Raw genomic sequence first — 14,595 nt, forward strand, 5'->3', positions numbered from 1 at the left:
TCCAAATAAGAGGCAGGGAAGACCAGTCCACATACACCTGCTCAGAACTCTTCTAAATTGTGTTCCCCTTTTATGCTTTAACCCACCCAGCTCCCACGCTCCACCATTGCTCTGTACACTTGTCTTCCATATTGCCTGTCAGGAAAAGGAAAGATCCACGCCATCGTGCATCTGACTGACTCTTTCATGTTTATTTTAATGCTTCCTGTCTCCTTCTGCTCTGCAGCTTTCTCCAGTGGTTGAATTCACTTCTACACCATACCCAAAAGTTTGCAGCCACACTGGGGATACCCACGGAACGTGCCTGAAGACAAGCTCCTCCTGCCCTGCTTCTGAGCTCCCCCTTAACCCACGCAGCCCAGCAGCGACAAGAGGTACCACACGCTGAAAAGCTCCACTCGTTTCACTGTTAATCACTGTGGAACCACCAGCAGGGGCAATGCGGCTTTCACCCAGGGGCGCAGCCGGCGTTCAGCGCGCACCCTCGGGCCCCGCTGTGGGCTGAGCCAGGCCTGGCCAGGGTCCCGCTGCTCGCGGGCGGCCCTGGGGCAGCACGAGCGGGATGTTTCCCCGCAGCGGCAGCGCCCGGGCCCCGTTCCCGTTCCCGCGGCCGAGCGGCCCCGCCCCGAGGCGGGGACGGGGGGGCCCTTTCGCGCGGCGGAACCTTCGCGCCGCGNNNNGCGGGGCCCCGCGGGTGGTGCGCGCGGGGCGGGCGCGCGCTGGTGCTGACGGCGCACCCCGATGACGAGGCCATGTTCTTCGCCCCCGCCCTGCTCGGCCTGCGCAGCGCCGGGGCCGCCCCCGCCGTGCTCTGCTGCTCCGCAGGTGAGCGGGGACCACCCACGTGCCCAGCTCCCCTCCGCCAGCCCCCGGGGCGCGGGAGGGCGGCCGCCGTGGCTCCGTGCCCCCGGCTGTGGGGAAACTGAGGCACGGCGCGGCCATCGCCCGCCCTTCCCCTCCCTCGCCTCCCCTCTCCTGTACAAGAGCGTGTCGTGACGGAACGGAGGGGGACGTGTTCAAATTGAAAGTTGCGGCGCTGAGGCGCTTTCAGACTGCGCGGCGATGTCAGTGTGCTGTCACAGAACCAGCACGGCCTTTCGGCACCTCCCTGTCATTCTGTTGTCTGGCAGAAGACTTGTTTGGATGGCCCAGCTGTACTGCCGCGATACATTCACCGTAACACACCTAAAGCAGCACTTGCGTTGCCATCCGATGGTGGAACAATAGCCCGGAAGGGAGCGCGGGGCCGGGCGGTGCAGCAGTGCCGACCTGCAGGCAGCAGCGATGTGCCTGCGCTTGCTGCAGCCGCGTGTTTGTTCTCCAGGATGTCCGGGGAGGTGCCGCAGCCTGTGGGGTCTGTGTCGGTGCTGCTTTAGCTTTCCTCAAATCACTTTTTCCTGAGTCACTGGTGTAATTTAAGCTTGTTTGTTTATTTTTTCATGCCCGACAGGAACACGGAAATCAGAGTATCCCTTTGTAACAGCCTCCTCCATATTTTAGGACTGTTATCTGCCTCTTCTGCCTTATCTCCTCTAGACTAAACAGCCTGATTACTTGCAGTCTTCCCTCATAGATCATGTTTTCTAAACCTCTAATCATTCTCATCACTCTCCTTTAGATTCTTCCTTTGGTTCACGTAATTTTTGGAAGGGCAGTGATGACAAACTGAAGCAGCACTGCTGCTGGGGCTGAGCAGAGTGGAGAGTCCTTACAGGCTCCACTGTTTGCCCAGAACAAGAACTTTTCACAGCACATGACACTTTTGTGTTCTTCCTGTGATCTGCTGAAGCTCCAGGCTGTTCTGCAGAACTGACACCTGAGCAGTTATTCCACTTTTCAAGTTTCTGTGCATAAGAAACAGCCTCGTTTGAGTTGATCTTTCAGACTCTATTGCAGTACCAGAACTCTCACACTGAGAGCTGCTTAGCTTTGGGAAAGAGCCCCCTGTGCCTTTGGCAGCTCCAGCCAGTTCACTGCCAGCATTTCTGACATTTCCAAGGCTTTCTGTCCTGCCAGACCATCCAGCTGAGAAGACAGGGATTGAACTTTACTGATGGCTCTGCACCTCCCAGTCAAGGTTCAGTGCAGAGCTTTCCCTGTCTCTGCTGAGGGACAGAGCTCTGTCCATCCCATTTGGCTTCTCCATGGCTGTGGGGAGATTACTGAGGTGCAACTGTGCCATTTCAGTTCTGGGGACTAATGCACTGCTGCTGGTAGGGAGCTTTCCAAAGAGGTGTTGTATTTCTGTTTATTTTGTTGAATTTTCTTTCCTCTTTGCTCCTCATTCAGTGGCATGACACATTCAGTGTGTTTGATGTTTCCTGCTGGGTTCTTTCTCACTGGTGAGGAAATGTAGAGGAGAGCACCTTTATGAGCTAAGAGATTTTTATTTTAAAAGCCTCTGATTAGTCTTGTGGGTGATTCAGATGGTTCATCCTCTCATTGTTTGAGTGATTGATGATGACAAGTGAGTTGATCAAAGACACTGCAAATTGTTAATACTGAGACAAAATCATTACTTAAAAACCATTGTACTTGCAGTTTTCAGTTATCAATCAATTTGACTTAGAAATGAGTTAGAATTACAGCACTGGGAAAAAGAAATCAGTCTTTGACACGCTGAATAATCTTAGATTGAATTAATAACTCAGCCTAAATGTGCTTTGCTCTCTGTAGTAGTTGGCTCTGTTGTGAGTGCTCCGTGGATGAGGTCCAGCAGCAGCAGCAGCTCTTCAGCTGCTTTTGCTCTCAACAGCTGCCCATTCTTTCTGGTGAGCACTGACATCCTCCTGATGTCCTGACACATTTCTGCAGCCGTGGAGCTGTTTCTTTGGGCCCAGCAGAAGTCAGGTATTTTGAGAGCAGTGGGACTGTTTGGATAAACATCACTGCAGTCTGCTGTGACACTGCACTGCAGCAAAAGCTGCCACCTTCCAGCCCTGTGTTGGTAATGGCCTGGTAAAAATCACTCTGGAATGAAGCCTCTTGTACTCACTCAGTCATTCCAGACAAGCTGCACTCTTCAGTTCACCCTGCTGGAGCTGGAGCTTGCAATCCAAGCTTCATCCCACAGTCAGTCACTGTCAGTCTCCCAAAGTCATTCAGTCACAGGCTTTTTTTGGGAAGAGGCTTTTTCCCTTCTAGTTACTCTTTCCTTCTTTGAAAATTTTACAAAGCTCGCTAGTGATGGCTCAGACTGCAACGCTGCTCCAGAGAAATGCTACATTGAGATGACTCACACCCACAACAATAAAAAGTTCTAGTGTAATTCAAGACAGCTGACTACAGGCTTGGATCACACATTAATACTCAACTGTATTTTTTTCATTTTATTACTTCAAAGTTAAAATTGAGTTGCAAGTATTGCCCTGCATAGAGCAACGTTCTGTAAGGGGCATCACAGCTCTGGCAGGGACTTTGCAGGCTGATGCCAAGAAAGAAATAAGGGAATGTCAGGCAAGATGAGAAGAAAATAATTCAGAGAAGAAGAAGCCAATGTTTTAAGATGATGAATCCCATTTCCCTCTTAGTTGTTGATCTCTGTTACTTTTCCCAGCTGCCTTTATCTTGATTAGGTTTTCTCTCTTCTTTTTCCTCTCTTAAGTTTTTGCAGTCTTGCCATATCAGTTCTGCCTTAATTTCTCTGTCAGTGGAACAAGGAAGAAGATGCTGAACTGTTTGGACCCCTTGATCTGAACCTAAACTGAGCTAGATGGTGTTGCTGTGTTTGCTTTTTTCAGGAAATTATTACAATCAAGGAGAAATTCGTAAGAAAGAGCTGGAACAGAGTTGTTGTGTCCTGGGCATTCCTGCTTCTGATGTCACAGTCATTGATCACAGGTAACTGTTTTTCCTTTCCAGTAGAATTCCTGTTTTAAAGGGGGTTGAAGTTCACTTTAACATTCAGGAGAGCTGACTGTGTTGTTCTAAAAAGCCTTGAGGAATCTCAAGAGAGACAATATCAGATATTTTTGTTAATTCTTCTCATAAATCTAATTAATGCAGAAGACAATTCTTTTGCATTATGGGGATCACAATTCCTAGGTGAAGCTCTGTTCAGACAGCATTTAGAATAATGATTACCACACTTGCTGGGATCTGGCACCGTGTGTCTGGGCAGCATGAGCACATTTTGTTGTATAACAACTGTAGACAGACAGAAATTCTCTGGATTGCCTGGGGCAGGTTTGTCTGTAGGTGGTCTTTGCAGGGTTAGTGTGGAATTCTGTTATATTTACAATCTGCTTTAGTCCTGGCTAAAGACAAAAGTGAACTGCAGTACTAAAGACAGTCCACAATAACAGGACAGTAAGATTCTTCAAAATTAAGCCGTGCAAGATCTGTTTTTCTAAGGTGTGGTGTTGTTTCAGCTGTGTGTAGCTGCAGAGAGTGGCAAAGCTGACACTTCTCTGTGCAGGAACTCTCCTCTGGGAGGGTGATTTAACACTTTGAATCAGTGAAACTTGGAACTAATGTTGTAAAAACCTCTCAAATTGCCCAATCACTGTCTGTGTATAAGATCTGAATGAGACACTGATTGCTAGGAAACACGATACAAGTGGTTGTTTCACTTGTAAACAGCTATCATGCAGCCCATAAAGAATATTTCTGTTTATGAAGAAATAATAGCAACATATTGATTTAAAGCCACTCCAGCTAGAACAGTCAAAGCTGAAAAAACTCTGGCTCCAGGCAGGCCCTTTTCCCATGACCATATTTTCCCTTGAGCTAAGACAGCAGAAACCACAGTCCAGAATATGAATCTTTTTGAGTTCTTTGCTTTTTTTAGCTCGAGGTTTCTCTCCAAGTTTTCAGCTTGCTGAGGAAAACAGCATAAAAGTTGTTTTTCCTTTGGAATGAAAAGAGATGTTTCCGTTCACTTCTCATGAGCTGGCTTTGGGTAACTGCAAGTTCTGTAGTACAAGCATATGACAATGCCCAAAACATTCTGGGGAGGAATAAGGAAAAAGCTGCTCAGCTTTGCTAAGCATAAAGTCTGCTCAATGAACCATCTTTGACATTAAAGCCCTGAAGCCACTTGGCCTTTTGTCCTCTAAAGCAGTGTGAGGTTGCTGGTGAGTGATGCAAGCTCTGATGCTGCTCAGTCACCCCACACACACAGCCAGGGAGCTGCTTGTTCTAAGTCAGTCTTTGGAAGGTGAGGATCTTTTCAGAGAAATCTCTTGGCTGATGCCTCTTTCTTACTTCATTATTATTGCACACATTTGTGTCCTGATCTGTGCTCCCCCTGTGAAGGCAGTGCCTGAAATGACAGAGCCATCCCATTGCCCAGAGCTGGGCTGGCATGTCCATCATTGCTCCAAGAAACAGGTTTAGATTTGGAGTCTTTATCTCTGCACTTAGATTGCTGTGAGATAACCATCAAACCCCTCAACTTTGTTGTGCATTCAGGGAGTAAATGAAGTGAAGTTCTTGATGAATTTTGCTCCAAGCTTGTTTACACAGTGAAGTGTGTTTACAGTGCATTATTTACTGTGCCATAACTCACCACGTGGGTGCTCTTTATGAAACACATCTGTGGATCAGGTGTTAGCAAACTGGTAGAGGATCAGGATTAATTTCTAGACCACAATGAATTTCTAGTGTAGCTGATTTTTAGATACTGTTTTCCAGTGGTTTAGACAAAACACTAGGATTCAGGGTTCTTGAAACTTTCTCCAAGTTCTTGGATTCACTAAGGTAAACAGTTTTCCTGTATCTCTTAAGACTTAGGTAATTTACAGGATATACAAAAATATTTGCTGGTATGGCATTATGTGGAACTTGCTAAAGTAATGCATTATTTACGACTAGATTTCAATGTAAATTCATACTACAGAATACAGCCCAGGAGGCTGTTTCTCCTTAGCATTTTAAGATCAGAGCCCTTTGGCTCTTTTGTTCCTTGCTGAACTCTTCAGAAGATGATTTGCCATCATTGTAAAGAAGGAGCACATTGCTCTGGAGAGCTGCTGGCCTGCTGCCCATCTCCCATTGCTTACACAAACACTGCATGCTTTACATTAGCCAAGCTGCAGCTTTGTGTTTTGGTAAGGAAAGCCCAAAGGATTGCAAGGTCTGGATCTGCTCCAGCCATTGTAGTGTGGAGCTGAGTCATGCTGCTTCCTCTTTGTGTGATCTACAAGTGAGTGAGTAGAATTTGCAAGATGTAAAAGGGGAAATAGATTTTCAAGGCCAGGTGATTGACTTGCTCTGTCATCTCACTGGGCAGGCAGGTATAAAATCAACATGACATTTGGGACTGTGTGTGAACTTGTGAGGAGAAAGCTTCAGTCAGCCTATGGTGAAATCTGTGCTAAACACCAAATCCTCCTTAAGCAGTGCCTTGCCTCAAACAATGCCTCTCTCAAGGATACCCAGGATTCCCAGCAGGACCAGTTCAGTCTCTATCACACAACTGCTCTGCCTGGATCCTCCAGGAGCTGTGTTTGATGTTGCCATTGTGTTTGTTATCTCACTTAAAGACAACTCAAATCTGCACAAATATGGCCCCAAACTGTACCCAGATTTCAGCCCTAGAGATCTGAGATCACCACACATTTCCTGCAGAGCAGTTCTCTGCTCTGTGGGACATGTCCAGGAGTGGGAAGGGCAGGAATGTCTGGGCATGCACACATGTTCCAGACTAATTTAGATTTGAGCTCTGGACCCAGTACAGGTCAGGCACCAGATCTGCAGAGGTGTTCCCTGAGCTGCCAAGTCATTATCACAGCTCCCACACTACACCAACCAGCTGCATTTAGGGCACTAAAGTTTCACAAACTTTTGTTACCATTCCCACACAAGGCTTAACTTGGAGCAGCCCAGCTCAGAACTTGGGCTTGTGTTGTTCAAAGTTAATTTCTGGACTGTGACAATTATTCCTGCTGCTGGGTAAGGGAGGAGTAGCAAGGGAGTGAGTTCTGAAACTCATGTAAGATAAAAGTCACTTCATTAATTATGTAAATTTTAATGTAAATTCTGTGCTTTTGGTATATTTTTATCATCTTATGTGCTTCAACAGCAAATTTTCCTGTGAGTTAAGCTCCCATTTACAGTGGGCACATCTGCCAATGCTCTGGCTGTCTATTAGTCTGAAACATTGCACATAAAGAGGAGATGATTTCTGAGCTGCCTTCTCTTTCTGAAGAGAAGCAGATAAAAGAAAGCCCAAATTATTCTTTTTTTTTCTAATGTGTGTTTTGGGTTCATGGAAAGATAAATATCAGATGTTTTACTGTGGATGCTGAAGCTTTTGTGCACAGTTGTTCTGGACAGAAAGTAAAACTGACTATTAGCATCTTTAATATGACAGAAAATATTTGGCCCAAGTTTGCACTGCAAAGAAAATAATAGCTGAGATCTGTGTAAACTGGAAAATTTTCCACTCACAGTCGGACGCTTACGGCAAACAATGTTACATCTCTTTCCAAGTTTCCATGGAAATTGCACTCCCTTTGCTTTTTTATTATTATTATTTCACTGAAGTCCAGAAGGGCTCAGATCAGACTCTGCACAGCAGAGAGGACATCTGCCCATGTACTATCACGGGCTATTTTTGTGAGGCTGCAGAGAGGCTCAAAATCTTTTTTTTTTAACATTTTTTATGTAATAATTCTGTGCTGTTGGACTCATTTTTTCCTTCTATAAGATAAATAGCCTTTATTGCACTTCCTCATATTTAACTTCTAACAAACTTCCTTCCATGACCTCTCCATGACAGAGAAATGAGTCTGTAAGGTCATGGGAAAAATATATCCTTAAGTAAATAATGTGTGTGACTGGTTGTGGTGATCACAAAAAACACTCAGGCCCTTCAGAGAACAAAATATATCACTGGAAATCTGAGCCTTTCTATTAGAATTTAGAAGCACAGTCATTAAGTCCATCCCATTGATCCAGTTTGGGTTTGCTGTCCTTGGGTTTATTGATGGGAATGTGGGTGCTGGGTGCACAGAGCTGTGGGATCCTAAAAAATGTTCATCTTATTATGTGTTCCTATCACAAAGGTGATATTATTCCCCAATATTCCTTCTTTCCTGTTCTGTTTCATATTTTGGGATCAGTAGTTAATAGTTTTAATTCTGCTGCAGTAATTGTGGTAATGAGTTACATTTTGTCTTCCTAAGTTCCCCGTGGTGTCATAGTTTGACATTTTATTTTATTGCTAATTCTAAAAAGCTGATCTGTATGCTGATTAAAATGACTGCCATGCTTTATTCTGGAAGTGCTGCATATTTCAGGAGTGAGTGATGGGATTTTCTTAATCTTTCTTATCCCAGCAATGCTGTAAAGGCCTTTTTTTTATTCAGAATTTTCTGTAATTAAGAACGACATCTGTGGGACCAGAAATCTGACATGTAAATTGATCACATGCTCAGTGTGTATTGCAGGGAAATCAGACTACCTCCTTTGAATCAGCCAAAAACACTCAAAATCATCCTGAACACTAACAAGCTTCATCATGACAAGAGGGCACTTTGTCAATCAGGTGGGGATCTTGATATTTATCAATCTGTAGCCAAATTTCATTTCTGTTTAGTGTAATTGTGGAAATGTAAATTGTTTTCTTTCTGAGAAGACAATAAAAGATTTGGCCACCTATTTTTATTTACATTTCTAAATAGATAATTTTTTCAAAGTGCTTTCCTACGTGGCAGTTCCTGCTGGCATTTTAGGACCTCAGAACACTTTATAAAAAGGATTATATCAAAATCTGCCTTCAGGCATCTGCTTTTATAAGTGTTGCTCTATGCAACAATTTAAGAGGAAATTCTTCTGGGGGTTGAGCTGTCTCCAGCCCTCCAGGAAAGCTGCTTTCTGAAACAAAGCCTTGTATTGCACTAAGTTAGGTTTGGCTATTTTGTCCTGAGTCAGATATTTTTGTCAATAAGGAAATTGCCCCTTTTTCCCCCCTGGGGCTGCCATGAACCAAGTCCTTCCTCAGCTTTCCAGCAAAAGGAACTTCCTTGCTGTCCACCAAGGGGGAAGGGGAGAAAGATCCTTTCAGGGCCCTGGATTGCCTCAGCAGGGCAGTGAGCAGTGGAACCTTTGGAAACACTCGAGGATTCTCCCTCAGATGTCACCAGGGACCTGTCCCAGCACATCAGGGAAGCCACAGCAGGGATTGATTGAGGGGAACAGCCTGGCCAGAGAGGCCAAGGGCTCAGAAGAAATGCAGGGGGAAATGAAGCAGTACAGCTAGAGGATAAAATGGTTTATGGAAATCAAATCAAAATACTCCGCATTGAAATTTATACTTTTAATTCTCAAGATGATTTTAGCAGAATAAAAACTATGAAATACTGATCTCAAAACATGAAAGATGAGAAGAGGGATCCCAGCCATCTCCTGAAGCTGATGAAAGTTTGATTTGACTGAAAAACCATCAGCATTGCTGAGCTTATGGTAAGAAAAGAAATAAAGCTGTGCATAATGGCTGCATTTCAGGAGTCTGGGGCTGAAGATGGGGATGTGCAGGAGAACAGGAAAATCCATTACAAGGGTGTTTTTTTTCTTTTGTTCATGCTTAGTTCATTCAGAGCTGCCTTTTACTATTCTTTCATGAATGATTTTTCAAAGTCCTCCACATACATTAAAGACAGGCATCATCTTCAGAGCAAAGAAAGCTCCAAGGAGCCATCCTGGATTTGCAGATGGTTCTTGTCCCAGCTTTGCTGTCTCCTGGGAACACAGATTTCCTGGCTGGGAGCCATTCTGTCACTAGAACACTTGTGTCCAAGCAGAAGGAAGTGTCTTTGAGTTTGCTGATTTCCTGTTAAAACATTTTGAGTGGACTTTCTTCATGCTTCCAGGAAGCTATAGAAAGATACAGTCTTTAGATTAAAGCTATTTTCAACAGTTATACCCAGGAGTCCCCTTTTAAGCACAGCAAACTACAACAACCTCTTTATTTTGCTGGTTACACATGGAACAATTCAGTGTGTTTTGCCAGCACTGACCCTGAGGAACTAATGGAGAATGACAGGCACTTTCCTTTTGCTTCTGGAGGTTCTCTGCTTTTATAGCCCAGCAACATCTCTGTTAGTCCTTCCTTTGAACCTGCAGCTGTTAATTATAGGCAGACACAGGTCTTTTTTTCAGAGAAATGCTTAACTCTTACCCTTAAAGGGTAACAATTATATCAAATAATCACAGCAATTTAAAAAGGAAGAACAAACAGAAAAAATCTAGCATGGATTCTGCCTAAGCTTTTGAATCTGCATTCCTCCAAGCTTACTCAAGGAAAATATATTGCTATTTCAGCTGGGAATGCTCTTAAAAGCCTTCTCACAATAGTGGATCAGACACTAATGCCTTGATCACAAGAACTGTGTGGTTTCTTTGTGGATTCTCATAATCTTCTTTTAATTGTAGCTACAATAGAAAATGTAAGTACCTGAGTTAAAGTAAATCTGTGAGATCTGAGGCTGTGACATGCTTTGGAAACATCATCCTTTGCATCTGCAATGGAGTTGCATTTTCTGCAGGTAATTACTGTATTGGAAAGCAGAGGAGGGGATTTGCAGTCTCTCTTGGGCAAACTCCTCCTTGGGATCCAGTGTAAAGAATTTCACTTCCATCAGTTCCAGTGGGGGTTGGCCATTGGCTTCAGCATGCCCAGGAATTGTCACTGAAACAGTCAACAAGAGAAGACAAAGTCCTATTAAAAAAAAAAATTAGTATGGGGAAAGTTGGAAAGGGAACTGCACAATGGGTGTTGTGTAAAATGTGTTTTCTCTTAATGACCTTCCAGTTCAGATTGGCTCTGTTTACATACAGATCACAAACTGGTTTGTCTCCCTGCCAGCACAGCAAAGCTCAGTCTGGGCTCTGAGTCTCCAGCTGTGTCTTTTGCCTCTGACATCCTCCCAGTAATAAAAGTTGTGTGGCTGGGATTTGGCTGGAATTGCAGATGATGTGTGAGCCAGAACTGAGTTCAGCCTTCTCTTCCTCTGCAAGACAATAGAAGTTAAAGCTTGTTTGTGTCAATAAAAAAAGCATGTACAACTCCTAAGCCCTCAGGGAGCAGATATGATGAATAAGACGCTCTTTTTCCATCATCATGTTTCTAACCCTGACCAGTGTTAGCAATAAGTCTGTGGGAACTCAGACTTTTGTCTTCCTCATTTCCAAGGTGGAGCAGAAGTTTTTGTGGAGTTCACCTGAGAAGATGCAGCATCCAGAGAACAGATACAGTTACAACAACCTTTGCAGTGTTCCCTAATCCAGGATTTTTGTTCTTCACTTCAAACTCCCTGGAGGGTACAGTGTATTAAGTGCTGTCTTCATTCTGTATGACTTAACAGCTTCCCTGCAGAGAGTGACAAAGTGGCAGAGACAGGAACCTCTTCTCAGGTGAAGTGGCATTGCTGACATGCTTTGTCATTGTCATTTTCCTGTTTCCTTCTTTCTTCAAATGCTGTTGTAGGAAACTCTGGAGACATTCCAGGTCCTGGGTGCTGTCTGGATGTAGGCAAAGCTCTCTCAGTTCATACAGGAGCAACAAGTGATTAAATTATTCAGTGCAGGGTCTTTCTTACAGCAACTGAAAGCTCTACCTGCAGTCAGCAATTGCACTTGCAAGTTGCATCTTGGTCACCTCGTTGTAAAATACTCATTTGTCAAGCTCTATAGCAGTTGTTAATCTCCACTCTTGTGTTAATAAAACGCTTTTGACACATGACTGAAAACTCCTCCAGCTGACAGTGTCAGTGTGAGCCAGCAAAGGTGCTCTCAGCAGTCTGGAATCTGAGGCTCCCCAGCTGCTCCTACCTGACTGCAGTGGGTTCTGCTCTGCAGCAGCAGCAGCATCCAGAGCTGCCTTTGGAAGCATCCTACAGCCAAAGAATTCCCATTTGTGTATTCTTGGCTGAGTTTGTTGTGACATGCCCTGTTATTTTTGCATTCTGGGTGCATTCTGAAGCTCCCCCAGGCATCCCTTCAAATGAAACATTGCATCACTGAGGAAGTGAAGCCATTACAAGGGAGCACTTTTGCCAGACACTTGGAGCAGGCACAATCAGCTCTCATCTTCCAGAAAAGGACTTGCAAGTTGACATTGCAAAATTTGGGAAGAACAATGGTCCTTTCTTGAGTGGTTTGGTGCAGTTTTTAAAAAAGCTGAGCTGTGCTGTTGTTTTTTGGCCACATCATGAACAAAGGTTTCATATCTGCATAGAAGAAATGTTACAAAGAAAACTGTTGGGGCACAGAGCTTCAAAATCCTTTGGAAGGAAGAGAATAGGTTCTCTGCTGAAGTCTGCTAAGATCTCTGACCTTCTCTGGGTCTTACTTTCATCCTGCAGTAACCTCCCCTTTGTGGAGAGCTGTGGGCATGAGCAGTTGCTGTTTCCATGCTATTCTCATGGTGTGAGATGCTGCATGAGTGTTGAGGATCATTATTAGAGTTTTCCTTGCTAGTCAAAGGGTTAATTTCGAGATCTGATTTAGGTTTGGCACAGGAGGAGGGGAGACAGAGGATTTTGTTCTGCAGGAAACTAGGTCAGCAGGTTTTTATTATCGTGCTCAACAGCCCAATGTGGTTTGCATTTAGGAATGAACTGGGCTGGCGTCGTGGATGGTCAGGACTCAGCCCCAGCCACTGCTCCATGCATTGCAGCTTTCCCAAATGGAGTGAAAGGGAAACTCAGCTGAGGAAGCTCAGGCCACTGTCAGTCTCTCAGTTATCTTTTCAGAGCTGTCTGTCAGGAGTGCTCGGGAACACAGGAGGAGCTCCAAGATGTTTTGGAGAGGAAGAACAATAGCACTGGAATATTTTCAGTCACTGAAGTGCATCACAGAAGTTTCCATTGCTCTCACACCCCATGGACTGCTGATTGTTCTTACTGCCTGTGGCATTGTTTGGTTTTTGTTTGGATCTGGTCAGATTCTGATCTTGGTCCTTCCAGTAAATTTGGAGTAATTCCCTTGCTTTCTGTGAAGATCCTGCTGTGTGTGGCTGAGATCACTGTGTGGTCCTGCAGATAACCCTTAGGTGGGGAGTTTTCCATTGTAGCTTTTGGATCATCATGACTGATGAAAGATTTGCATAATCCAGAATCTTTGTCACGTCTCCCAGCATTCTTGGCTGTATCTCCTCTTGTGTATTCTCTTCCCAGGTAACTGAGAATACCTGTCTGTTCTTTACCTCTGCCTGTTGAAGACCAATTTGTGGCAGACATCACCTATATTGGACAATTCAGGCTGCCTTTCTTTACAGATTATTGTCACTTTACTGAATGATGAGAATCCAAGTAGTTACAACTTTAAAAAATATTCCACATTATTTTGATTGTAAGGATCAGATGAGGGTGGAGCTTAAAAAGATTTAAGGTGGATCTTAAAAAGACATTACCAAAAAGATTGGTAATGCCTAGGAAAATTTCTGAGTAATAGAATTTAAGACTGAGCATCTATTTCCAGTTTTATGCTCTTGTTGTTTTACAGACTTTCATGTGAGTTAATGGCTTTTCAACATAATACAACCATCTAATTCTGTCCTGTTCTACTCTTTATTCAGTTCTGGCATCAAGAAACCCAGACATTTTTGCAAACCGAGTTTGGCTTTTAAGGCTGAACAAGGAAAATACAGGCAATGCTGAGAAGAGCAGACAGCAGTAGGTTTGCCAGCAGTTCCTGGAAATAATGGAGTTTCACAACCATTGCCTGCAGATTGGACATTTAAGGAGGAAAAAAATCCTTGTGGCTTGCATGGGTAGAATAATGAGAATGCAAAGTCTGTTGAGGAAGTTTATTATGGTAAAAATTCAGATGCCATTCTTGGGTTTAAACCAAAGAGCAGCATATCAAATGCCTCAGAATGATGACAGCATAGAAATAACACAGGTCAGAAAATTGCATATGGTCTCTCCTGGATTGCATTTCATGCTGTGGTGTGCTTTGCATTTTTATTGTCCAATTTTGAATCTTATGAAACAGTTTCAGCTGTAAGAAATGTGCTCAGAGAATCATCTTTAAAATGTGAACATGTTAAAGGGGGATGAAGAAAGGAGTGTTTCTGCAATACCCTTGTGCTCTTCCCCTGCTGTGACTGAGAGCCAAGAAAATGCCAGCGTGTGTCAGAATGAGAGGCAGTGACAGGACTTGTAGCAGGCAGACACGTCCACACAATAAACAGCAGAGCTGAGGCAGCATTCTCAAAATTGCCTCCTGCATAATGAAACAGAGGAGTTGTGGCAGAATCTCCACAGCTTCATTCAGAGTTGGCAAATTATTTCATTCAAATTTGCAGCAACTTGGGAAATGTCGTGCTGCTGGAAGACTTGGGCTGTGTTTCCTATTCCTAAATTGAACTAAGTTCAATTGAGCTCTCAGCTCAAGAAATGAGAGATGAAAAGCCTCTCTCTCCCCTGCAGTGGCTCTCCAGAATGTATATTATATCTCTTGAGGCTGTCAGCCATGTGAAGCCTTCAGGATGTGACTCACAGGATAAATAAGTTTGGTCATTCTTGCTGTGAATAGAAAAGGTAAAAACTTGTATTTTTATAAAAGCTTTTTCTTCCCTATGTGAGAAAAACATCCCAAGTCGTTAACATGCTGGAGCTGTCACTGAAAATCCAGTAGCTTCAGGGT

General features: G+C 44.0%; 1 protein-coding gene across 1 annotated transcript in view; it reads left to right on the plus strand.

Moving 5' to 3' along the window:
* Window positions 1-674: 674 nt before the first annotated feature.
* The window catches only part of PIGL (phosphatidylinositol glycan anchor biosynthesis class L), a gene marked incomplete at its 5' end in the record, with an annotated part of 52,187 nt that continues 38,266 nt past the window's right edge, over window positions 675-14,595 (plus strand). The window contains 2 exons of the mRNA XM_039720877.1: window positions 675-825; window positions 3,741-3,840. Of these exons, the coding sequence (XP_039576811.1) occupies window positions 675-825; window positions 3,741-3,840 (251 nt within the window). The remainder of the gene's footprint in view (window positions 826-3,740; window positions 3,841-14,595) is intronic.

Source organism: Passer montanus, unplaced genomic scaffold, assembly GCF_014805655.1.
Source record: "Passer montanus isolate IOZ18808 unplaced genomic scaffold, ASM1480565v1 scaffold44, whole genome shotgun sequence".
Lineage (NCBI taxonomy): Eukaryota > Metazoa > Chordata > Aves > Passeriformes > Passeridae > Passer > Passer montanus.